General features: G+C 42.0%; 1 protein-coding gene across 13 annotated transcripts in view; it reads right to left on the bottom strand.

The window, feature by feature from the left end:
• FGFR2 (fibroblast growth factor receptor 2) overlaps positions 1-12381 on the bottom strand; it is an 80377-nt gene that overhangs the window by 63531 nt on the left and 4465 nt on the right. For 11 of the 13 annotated variants that reach the window (XM_032115558.1, XM_032115557.1, XM_032115564.1 and 8 more), the window contains exon 2: positions 11173-11429. In XM_032115558.1, coding sequence (XP_031971449.1) covers positions 11173-11347 — 175 coding nt within the window. In that variant the 5' untranslated portion in view covers positions 11348-11429. The remainder of the gene's footprint in view (positions 1-11172; positions 11430-12381) is intronic. The other 2 variants (XM_032115559.1, XM_032115552.1) reach the window with 1 other exon arrangement.

Here is a 12381-nt window from a genome sequence, read left to right as displayed (position 1 = left end):
TTGATACTTCCCTATGTTTTAAATTATTATCATTATTATTATTATTATTATTATTATTATTTGTCTCCATTTAATAAAATGCTAACAAAGAGCTGCTTATCTTCAGTCTCAAGTCATTTAGTTACTTAGTTACAGAGCCAAATAATGAAACGATCAGCTAATAGCTAACCCCAGCAAAGATTCTCACACAGCTCTCCAGAACACAAAAGCCTCAGACCCCATCAAGCCACTTTCACTTCAAAAGGCTTTAGTAAATAACTAAACACTCACCACAGTGTGCCCAGAAGGGTCAACAGACCTGACCTGTCAAGAATCCAAGAGGTTCATTACAAGATTGAATGTCCCCACAGAGAACACCAGGCTGCCAACCACCACCACTCCTGCTTCTCCTGCCCCTCATCATGGTTTTCCTGTCACTGAGAGAAGTCCAGCAAGACCACACCGAATGAACATGGAATGGGGATGTCAAATAGGTCTCATGACTTTGCAAGTCAAGTCCAGGCTTTAGGCTTTCTCCAGGAGGCAGCCCAAGTGTCACCAGTCAGGTGCAGCTCTCCCTCCCTCCCAACCTCCCAGGAACACGATGATGGGATTCTCCCTTAATTTAAGCCAGAAGACCAATATTAAGAGTATCTCCATGTCCTCTTCTGACAATGGATGATAAATTCAGCCTGTAAAAGACACGGCCACCAGTTTAAGAATGCAGAGAGCCATTCCTGGCCATGGTGACCATCTCCCGTTAGCCAACGGCAAACCAAAGCCACAAAGGCTAAGCACATCTCCTCAGACAAAGGGGCACAAAACAGTGCTTGCAATTCATCCATCAGCTGCTCCAAAGCCACTGGATTCCTGCTGTCCCATTTGTACTGTTTCTGCCAGCCAGCTCCCAGCTCTGCCCAGCTCTGCCTCCACCAGGCACCATCAGGAAGTCTCTGTTTCGATAAAACACTTTCCAAATTGCTACAGTTCCTCCCATAATTTTAAAACGTTGAAGTTTTTTTTTTAAAAAAAACCCCTTGTCCCTGAACAAGACTCCAAAGAGCATGAATCATTTCCCTGCACCTCTAATGTATAAAAACAAATATGATGAAAAAGACATAGGCCTTGTAGAAAAGCTTTAAACACAAAACTTGAAAGAGCTATCCATGATAGTTACAATCATTAATATGTGGCAGATTCTAAGTCTTTACTTGTTCCTTTAACACACACTCCTGGGCTGCTCTATTTGATAGCAGTGACTTTCACAAAACAAAGTGCCAGATTCTCCAAAATAAATTTTTCCTGGCACGTTTGTTAATCTTGTTATCCTTATAGAATAAGGATGTAACCATCTGACGGGTGAAGACATGAAAGCAGACAAAAAAAAAAAAAATTACGTAAGGAACAGGAATAACCTTCTTGCCCTGGAAATGAACACTTGCAAAACAGTGTTGCCACATCATACATGGCTGGTGCTCCAGCAAGGATAGAGCTTCCAGCCACACTGACCTGCTGGAGCTTGGACCTTCACACCATGTCAACTCCTATTGAGTGCTACATATACTAAAACCATTTAAAAAGAAGTGAATCTCCTCCAGTTGCAGTAACTTGCCAATGTCATCATGGGTAAGGGAAAATATTACACTGCACTATATCTTGTTTTCCTAAGCTTTGAAGGCTTCGAAAAATAAAAAATTCTGGTGAGCAACATAGCATTTTGCCACTTGCCAGACTCCTCAGACTAGAAAAAAACCTCTGCACAGGCACCCAGAAATTATCCCCATGTGATTATATCCCATCTGCCTTGGGTCATACTCCTAGGCAGCAGGTAACTGTCCCCAAGCAGCACTTGGCCCTGGCTACAGCCACCCAGGCCCCATCACACCCAGCAGGACAGAGCAGCAGGAGCAAACCTCATGAGGATGGTCCCCTACTACGTTGGTTGACACAGGGTGAGGGACACGAAGAGTTTCATCAGGGCTTTGATAGCTGCCAAGCAGTTGGGTGGATGTGTCTCACTCACTCCATGGTTAAAGAAAGACTCATTCCCAAAGACAAAGAAATTGTACTTGTCTAGGCTTCATGTAGAGATTAAAAATTCCTACAACTTGTAGCCTGCTTGCTCCTACCTGTCTTTATAGACGTGATTGTTGAGTTACGGCTGCACAACCACGCAACCTGCGTCAAAAACACCAAGTATCACATGCTCGTGGGCTTGGCTGTGTGCTTTATGCTGCTGGAAGCCAGGCCAGGGAAGACTCGGAGCATGCCAAGTTCAAAGCAAACAGCAGAGAGACCAGCGAGGCCACCTCCTGCTGCTGGGAACTGCCCTGCCACTTGTTCCTGTTTGCCCCCATTCCTCACGGTCTGCTCCTCACAGGATGAAGAGTTCTTTACACAGCAGCACCACAGGATTGATCTCCAGATAGTGCAAGAAACAGGAAAGCACCAGGATGGCTTCTGCACAAAGACTTGGAGACCATGGAGGGAAAGAGCACCCCCCAACCTTGAGAAGCCACACCAAACCCCCTAAAATTATCATGCTGCCTTTTGTAATTTCATCAGTTTGATAAACTACAGGCCATCTTCAGGATGTGAATGTTTGGTTCCAGGCACCAAGTTTTGACCATTTCTGTTCAAGTCATAAATGCCACCATCTGCCTAAAGTAAGAGAGTGAAAGTCTCTGTGTTAAGTGAACCGAGGAGTACAACAAACCTAACACACATGTAACACAATCTCAAAAATAATTAACTGCTCTTCAAACTCATTACAGAAGAGTCTTCTCATGTAATCTATTATACAATACAAAGGGGAAATGAATCACTTTTTGCCAGAACCTCAAATGAAAAGCTGAAAAAAAAAAATTAATCTCTCTCTAAAAAAGCCGAATTTGAAGCTAGGAACATTTTCTTATTGTTTCTTCTTTCAGCAACAGCAGAACTTCAAATCTCCCTGACCGAATTCTGCACGTAACCAAGTGGCAGAGCAATTAAACCAGGACCTGTTGTTCAGCCCAGCCTTAAAGTCTGCCTGGGAAAGGCTCCATAATAAGATATACAGCCTTGGGAAAGTGTACGAGCACGTATATTTGGTTGCAAAAGGTTTTTCTTGGGTTTAATATTTTCTTCCATCTATTCCAATCTGTAGCTCTTTTTTCAGGTTCTTTATTTGCATTTCAACAGCAACATAAAACCTGAACAGAACATAGCATAGATCCAAACATAAAAACAGAACCTTTGTCTTCCAGGTTCGCCAAAGGCCATGCTCAAGACTATTACTGCTCAACGTGCAAAAGAAATAAATTACAACTGGGAGGTTAAAAATTGCACAGTTCAAAGTTGCAGTGTTAGTTCTGGATGCAGAGAACATCTATTCAGACTCCCTACAAGCAAGTCAGCAGTTGTTTCTTTTGTACACGGTCCCATTTTTACTCGACTATACAAATCCTCTTAATTTTAGCAGCTCATCTGGAAGTCTCATCTTGCCTGTTCCCCTGAAATTCATCTCCCCCCACTTCCTAAAGTGGGATTTGAAAAAAAGTCACTGGAAACAATATCCCCAAAACATCCTCTCAGCACTTTTGAGAGTCCCATCCACAACACACATAAACCACGGGATACTCTCCAAGCACTTCAAAGCCTCAAGGCATACCAGGCTCCCTTTCAACCGAGAGCAATATTTAGGCAAGAGGCATCATAGCTTGTTTAATTCCAGCTCCACACAGAGGACGGTCTCCAGTGGGGACAAAGAACACAGCACAAGCCCTGAAGTGAAAAGCCAGGCTGGCTACCTGCCCTTCCAGGTGGCACACAACCACTCACACAATGCTTCACTTGACCTTCCAGACACCTCCGTCACTCCTGACAGTAGCTGTGGATCCTGGGCACTTTGCCATACTAGTATGCAACAGGGTTCAAATGCTTCTGAATTGCTAGCAGAGCTATTACTGAGCTGTGGTTCACTGCAGGCTTATTAGAGTCTCCATGTTAATCCTGCACATCTGAAATACCTGTGCTACCCTGCTGAGTAAACAACATCAGGGAAATCTGGGTGCTTCCATACTGTAGTATCTAAACAGCACTATTTTTCATGATTAAACAATGTTTAACAGAACCAAGCTCAAGAACTACTCAAAATTTGAACTGGGGGGCTAAAATTATTTTCAAGAACTGTCGGGCGTCGTTCAGAAGTAGAAATCATATTACTTTCCTTGAAACAAATTAAATATTGCAACACTGAGACACTGAGCAAGGCGCTTTCCAAACTTGCAAAGCCAGTCTCCCAAGAGCAGGTTCTCCTCCTGCCAGCAGCTCACCTCTCCACACAGCCCATCCTGAAGCAAGCGTAGCGTGAACTTTACCGAGTTCCTCTACCCCACAGCTTTTTATTACATTTAAAAACTAAGTTGTTGCGTGGTGCTCTGATCAATTGCTGTCCATCCAACCACAACGGAACCTCCTACAGCCTCGTCCTGGTTGGTGCAGCCCACCAAGGCATCCCCAGCCACAGCATCCCACTCCAACCCCACTCAGAAACAGCCACAACTCCCCTGAGAGAAAGCCTGAGGTGTCACAAAACTCTTTTCCTACCTTTTCCTTCCATGTCACAAAACTATTCAAAATAGAAAAGAGGAAAAAAATAAAAAAAACCAACCAAAATAAGATTTTCTCCTCCCCAACCACCCTCTCATGCTCATTTTTCTCCCTTCCCGTCCTTCAACACGTTTCCCTTTCCAGTAAACCCTCACAAACACAAGCCATTTCCTTGGTACAAAGGAATTTTCCCCTCTTCCCAGTTCTTGTGGCTTTGCTTGACACGGTGAATGTCCCAAACTGACGTTCTTTTGTGGGGGAGGAAAAGCAATAATTACACACAACCTGCAACGTGTGAGGAGGGGAATGAAACTAGGTCAGGTCTCAGCTCCTCAGCTTCACTGGGGTTCACCAAATGCTTTCACTTACAGTCACTTTAAAAATACAATTAAAATAATAATAGCACAGCAAGTGAACAAAGCAGCACCGCAGAATTCAGCATTCTGTCCCTTTCTTTGAAAGGGATAATGGCATTTGTGTGGTGACAAGAGGCAGGAAAACCTGAACCAGCAGAAAATGAAGCCCACAAGACACATCCCTGTACCAGGTGCTCTGATACTCAGAAATCCAGGAAAAACAAACCCATAAAAATAGGGTTCTTTGGAAAAAAAACAAACCAAACAAAACAAAGAAACCACCAGTGATAATTAAGAGATGGGAAAGGACAACCTGGAGACATACATAATCGGTTTATGAGTTATGAACTGGTTTTAAAAGTTTTAAAAAAAAAAATCCACATTAAAAAAAAATCCACTCCTCTTACAGAATCTCTTGTTTTGCAACTGTCCTGGTTGGGAAGCACAGTCCCTAAGGAACAAATGCCAAGGCAGTTCTGCTGACGCTTCCAGCTCCGATTGAAACCCGAAGGGCCAAACTTCCAGAACAGCCCCGGCACTCCCAGAGCACGTTTTGTAATTATAACAGGAGCTGTTGGCTGCTGCACTCCTGCAAATCTGGTCCTTATTTATGATCTGACTCTTACAAAGTTGCTCCAACGTTGCTCAGTTGCTCCAACTTCTCTTTCAATCAGCTTAAAAGTCAGTTTAGTCCCTGGTACTTCAAGACGGCGTCTCTGATTTGGGGAGCACGCTGTGCCAAATCTCCCAAAAAAACCCCACTACAAACACGCATTGCAACGTGCTGAACCTAAATTCAAAGGTCTGAGTTCCAAATCAGTTCCCAAATTGCTGTGAGGATGATTTTACACTGGCAGGCTCTGTGCCAAACCAAATATTGCCCCGTTTCCCACCGCCACCACTAACACAAATCAGTGTCCTCTGCAGAAGATGCTCCCACTTGTCCAGCTGGGATTCATGGTCCCTTTTTCAGCCTGAATTTTGCACTTCTTTAACTACACTGAAATAAATTCTCTCCTGTAGTCAAACCAGGTGTGCTATCACACACAGACAAGACATAACTCGCCAAAGTGGGTGATGGTTCTTTTAAAAACACAGATTTAAACTGCTCAGGAGCACTGCTTCACTGTAAAGCTTCAATCTTGAAGAGTTTCAAAATGTTTAACACTTAAAAATCTGATGCTTCCAGTAAGGAATTTTTCTCTATACATGATAGAAAAAGACATGGTTAAGTATTTTTCTTACATTCCCATCTGATCCTAAACTAAACACTCATTTTAAGGAAACACTAATCCTTGAGTGCTTTTGGTTAAAGACATTTAAAGATCAATTCTACTGAAGCTGGGAAGCTGGATATAGGAATAAGCTCATTAAGAGCTATGCTATGGTTATTATTAAAACACCACAATAGTCCATCGTCTCATGCGTACACAACCTTGCATAACTGGAGACGTCAGCATTTTCATTGTAAATTCTGCTTTCAGAGGTTTCTAACTTGCCTGCAAAAAAGCTGCTATGGCCTGAAATTTGTTGCTATTTCTCTGCCAAGGGAGAACTATTTTAACATTAGGAAACTATGCATTCATTGGAGTTGGCCGCTGGTTTGGGGTTTTATCTATACAAGTGGTTTTAAAATAAAAATAAAAAGATAAAAAAATCCTCACAACTCAGCATCTCTGAAAACCTTCTGGCTCAAAAAAAACCCAAAAAAACAACCCCACGCTAAAGGAATCAAATTCCTAAAAGTTAATGATTATTATAATAATTATTATACCCCTTCAAAAAGCTGCAACTGTATGGCAGATAAGCCTAAAACATGCAATTATTTCTGCTACTTTGCAAAATTGTAGCCACACTGAGAGACTACCAACTCCCAGTGTCTCATCAACACAGACTGTAAATAACAACCCTACCCACGTCCAATTAGTTTGAAGCTCAAGACCATGCCCCTGCTAAAGGGCTGCACATTTTAAACACAGAATGGACACACTAAGACTGATTTAATCTGGCTGTTCATACAATTCCCCAGAATCTCAGCTAGCAAATCCTGTACTGGGCCAAATAACTTACTGAACCAGATCCCTGAAAGGGCATCCAGCCCTCACCCGAAGCTGTGGGGATGTCACATTCCTCCATAATGGGCTTTAATAATTGCCCTGCCTTGAAATAAAATTAAAAGGAAAATAAATTAAAAAGGTAAAGCCAGCTCTGATTTAACTAATCAGTTTGAATTATTAATTTAACTTGCAGATATCAAAGCCGCTGTTGTTGTTTAAAAAAGAAAAAACCAAAACAAAAAAGTAACAAGGGAACCCAGGGTGAACTATTTGCTTTATTTTTTCCTACCAAACTGGAAGCAGAGTCCTGATGCTTCTACATCACCTCTGTCCCAGGAAAATGATGGATGTGCAGGATTCCATCAGCCTTGTGACCTCTCGGCAGGGTGGCACTGGCTGGAGAGGACCCATGGGGACACCCTGGGATGGGGAACAGGACAGGGAACATCCCACCACCATAGCATCCCTCCTCCACACACTGCAGCACCTCACAAAATCCCACAGCCTGACCCAGGCAGGTCAAAGCAGCTAAAGAAGGATCTCCAAGTGGACAGTGCTGACCACTGTGACCACAGGTGACATTAGCCTTTAAGCATGGCCAACATTTTGACAAAAATGAAGGTACAGTGCTCATATGACTCACCATTTTTACAGAAAGAAGGGTACTGTGCTGAACACACTTATTTTTGAATGCTGTTTAGTGTCAGCAAATGGCTGTGACCAAGTTAAAACCCAAAGGACAACTCGTTACTCACTTCCACCACAAGCACACGTCACCCCTTAAAGGGGGTCTCTCCCCTTCCCTGGTCTCCTAGGAACCTCCCAAATGCAGGACCATTCTGAACTACTGTGTTTTTCACAGGACACAGAAATAGGCTGTCCCTTGTGGAAAGCTTTAAATTAATCCTTTGAAATTTGACCTAAATTAAAAGAACTGAAACGCATTGTCACCACACCGGGCGGTGGCTCCAAGTGGGTGCTCCAAGGACGGTGTCAAGGCATTGCATGTGGGTAAGAGACCAAATTAGCTACCCAGCAGGATGATAACACACAGCCTGGGCAAGGGGAGGTCAAGGGAGAGCTCACTATTTATCAAACATATGTCTAAACTAATTATTCAGTTCACAAAGTAACCCTTCAACCCATGTGTGCGGTCAGAGCCCTTGTGAAACGCTGGCTATCATCAAAGGCCTGGGCACACACAGGCTGAGAGAATGGTGCCTTTGTACACGCTGGGGGAGACTTTATTTCTAAACATTTAAAAGCAGAAAAAGTCTTTCTGCTCCCTAGGATGAAAAGCATATACATAAACACTTGATGTGAGATATAATTTGAGAGCTGACAGTCCCCAGAGAAGTCCTACAGGTCCTGTTCCTGCTCACACTGCGCAACGGCCTCGGGTTTTGCCATCGCTGCTTGGGAATAAATAAAGCGCCGAGACTCACCACACTCAGGCCCCTCAGTGAGCACCCACAATATCAGCACCATTATCACTCACAACGGCTCAGGATGCCATTTGCAGTGTGAGCACTTTCATATGGACCAGAGTAATGTCCAGTGGTCACAGAGGGGTATTTATTTACTCAAGATTGACTGTGAATAGCCAAAAAGCACAGCACCTTGATGTATGACATCTTGCACATATCCTGCCTGTACCCATGCAGCTGATTACCCTATTAGCTAAATACTGCTCATGCAAAGCACAAACTTTAGTATTTTTTACACAAACCCAGATACTCTGAAGAAAATTATTGCAAACGTCCCTAAAGTTACATATAGCTGAGAGAAGATATTTTCTCTGTCACAACCAAAGGAACAAATCTCAATTCCTGTTAGCATTGCATACAGCTTTTCCAATATTCTTGAGTCACTAAGACAATAAATAATAACAACCAAAGCACCTTGTATTAAAAATAAATAAATAAAGACAATTCAGGGCATGTCCATGAAGGAAGACTCAGGAACAGATCAGCAAGTGTCACCAAAGGTCATGGCCCTGCCGACCTTCTCAGCTGGCATGAAATGTCATAGCTCTAATGACTGCAGTCAGCAGCCCCACTGAAAATTTACATTATTAGAGCACCTGACCCCCCAAATTAGCTGTGCCCAAAATGTTTTGGCATTTACTAAATTAAAAAAGAAGTCTACTTTGTCTTTGAAGAGATCTTTTGAAGAGGGTTTTTTTTTTGTTTTGTTTTGTTTTTTTTTTTTTTTTTTTTTTTGGCTTGGAGAGCTTGTGGGTGGCAGTGATAGAACCCAGAGAAGGTGATTGTGTAAAAACTTGGTTTTGTTTTGGTTTGGTTTTTTTTATCAAAGGGTTTAATGAAGTACATAAAGGAGGTTTTATTTCCCAAATCTCAGATATAAATCCCACACAATTCCCTCTATTCTGCAGCATAAAAGCTCTTATTATGCCATTAACTTAGAAGCGTTTTCTGATTTTTTTTTTTCTTGTTTCTGGTAATGATTTGGGTTCTCACATCTAAAATTGTTTCATGTCAGTAACATTCCTGCCCAGGAAAGAAGTTTTAAATCTTTTTTAACAATTTACTCTTTGATAAAACCCAGATTCCACCCCCTACATACTCACTGTGGAAACAACATATATTTTCAAACTGTGCTTTCCAAAATAATAAAAGCTATTCTTTCCCTGAAAAGTTGAAAAATTACCAGTCACCATGCAAAAAATATTACTCTTCTTCCCGGAAAACATTTCACCAATCTTGCAATCACGTTCTTTCTGACTTAACCCTAAAACTAGGGGACCTCACTACAAAGCTAGTCTGAAACCAGAATTATTCATGATTTTGTCATTCCCCTGAAAAGCCAGAAAGGCACCAGATGTTCAATTAACAAATCATACAGTAAGTGGCAACAAGAGTTGGGTGGTTTTTTTTTTTAAATCTCAGGTTACCTTCAAAAGGAGAAAAAAATAAAATCTTTGCTATCAACAATCTCTATGGCTGACAGATGACAATATTGCTATTCTTTGAGAATTTTTTTCAGGAATGCTTGCTAGGGAAGAGGGCTCATCATCTTTAAATAGTTCATCCCCTGCCATCAATAAAAATGTACTTGGACCGGATTCTAAAAATGTGTTAGCTGGTGACGTCTATTTTTAGAGGCAGTGGATAGAAACAAATAAGTTTTGCATGAAGATGTATTAAATAAAAACAAAACTGCATCTGTGGACATGAGTAGCAGAATGTATAAAGGCCAAATTCTCTGCAGCAAGCTTGCCAGGTCAGAAATGCTCTGTGGACTATTATATCAGCTTGACAGCTGAGTTATTAGAACTGTGATCACTCCTCTGAAAGACAGATACAACCTTATGAAAGAAGCCTCACTTCGTCCCCCAGATGCTCACAGAGCAGGAACGACCCACCACAACACAGTAAAATCATTCTTCAATGCAATCAGCTCACAACAATAAAAAAGCAGCCCCTCCTGAGCTGTCCAGAGAAGAAAACCACTTTGCAAAGCTTGAGGAACAGATAAACCTAGAAGAACATACCAACAGGTGCAGGGTCAAAATAGGAGATTTTATCAAAACACCTCTTCCAACGTGAAGGTCTACATCAGCCTTTGCTTTCCCAGCAATAAACTACAGCCCTTCTATTCAGACCTCAATATTTACACCTTCAGAACTTGTGATCCAGGCACTGCTTGGCTATCAACAGCAACAGGGAAGTTTGTTGTGAGTACAAACCCCAACAAAGCTGCAACAGTGTTTTTGCAGAGTGCCCGGCAAAACTAAACATTCACAAATAAAAACTAATGAGATTTCTTTTTCTTGGGACTCCTCAGGTTCATGACCAGCAGCCACTCAGCTGCTTCGTTCCTTCAGACAGCAACACGTAACACACACGAAAGTGCCACAGACTGGTTTCCTTGAAGACCCATTCCTGAAAAACTTTCATCTGTGCACTTTGATTATACAACGTGATGACAGTCCCAAGTGAAATCACTGACACCACTGGCTTGCATAAGAATAAACAAACACATGCTTGTACAAACACAGCCCAAGCGAGAGCAGGGAAAAGTCAGAGACCGTAACTCTCCTGGGCTGATCTGTTACTTGCCTTAGATTTACCAGAGCACATGGAAAGATCTTGACTTCTATTTCAGATGTTCAGGCATTTTAAATTAAGTTCTTTTAAGGAATTAAGGATTCTAGAGTGATTTACCTTCGGGTTCCACTGTGGTATCTTCAACAACTAAATTAAATGAAGGTCGAGCCAGGGAAAGTCCAGCCATGGTGACCACCACCAGGCAGATAAGGCAACCCGAATCCCAGCGGACCATCTTTTTAGAGTAAATTCCTGGTCCATTTCCATATCTCCATGTGGACTTTAATCCCATCTGAACACCTCTAGAGAAGCATGGAGAGAAAGCCGTGCCTTCAGCCAGGGTAATGCCTCCTCCCTTGGAACGACGGCTGCTGCTGTGGGGAGGAGAGAGATTTAACACTGTCAGCAAAAACATCTCCAAACACAAACCAAAAACCTTCATAAAGCCTCAAACCGAACTGAGGTGAGAGGGAGGGGAGGAGGATGGGAAAAACAGTTTTCCAGCTTCAAGAATATGTGAAAAGTGAGTGACTTTTCATCTTCTGTTAGCAGTTTCCATCATCACCTGAGGCGTAACCAAGTCCTCCTTGTTTTCACAAAATCACTTCTCTGCACATATTGAGAGCTATTTTACTGACAGAAAAAACATACAGGTTTTCAAAAATGAGAGGCACACACATGTGCAGGCACATAACCTGTAATGCCACAAAATTACCACAATTATACAAATTATATTCTTGTTATTATTTGAAGGTTTATGTAAGTTTGCCTTGTTTTTCATTCCTTCACCTAGGCAGTTCTGCAGCCAGATGAATTTGCAGGAATTCAGTAATTTTCCACAAGGAAAACAGTTGAAAAATATACTCCTTAGACTTGGAAAAATCTGTAAGACTATTTCAATTCAGGACTTCCAGCTCCCCCATGGATGTACCTTCTTCTAACTCAGTTTTGCTGTCCTTTGGAAGCCTGAAAATCCTGGACAGGTGAAAGGCTCTAGTCTTCACAGTGATATTGGTTTGCTACTCTGCATTACAGGCAATTAAAATCTGTATAAAGTATGGAATAAATTGCAGGAAAGCATCACTTTCCATCCAAACGTGCCAAGATGTGTGCACAAACCTTTCTTTTCTCAGTCTCTCAATGATGCTTATTGAGGTATATTTTTCAGAGGTAGGGAAAAAAAAAAGTCTATTTTATTCACAATAAAAGTAATTTAAATGGATGGAGTTAAGTGCTAATCCAGGCATGGTCTGACAGAGAAGAGAAATGGCACCAAAGTAACTGGCACTCCCTTCAGAGGACCCTGTTGCCTCAACACTGAGATGC

The sequence above is a fragment of the Corvus moneduloides genome, chromosome 8 (genome assembly GCF_009650955.1).
Source record: "Corvus moneduloides isolate bCorMon1 chromosome 8, bCorMon1.pri, whole genome shotgun sequence".
Lineage (NCBI taxonomy): Eukaryota > Metazoa > Chordata > Aves > Passeriformes > Corvidae > Corvus > Corvus moneduloides.
Note: the sequence above shows the minus strand (reverse complement) of the source record. Positions and strands in the feature narration are given on the sequence as shown.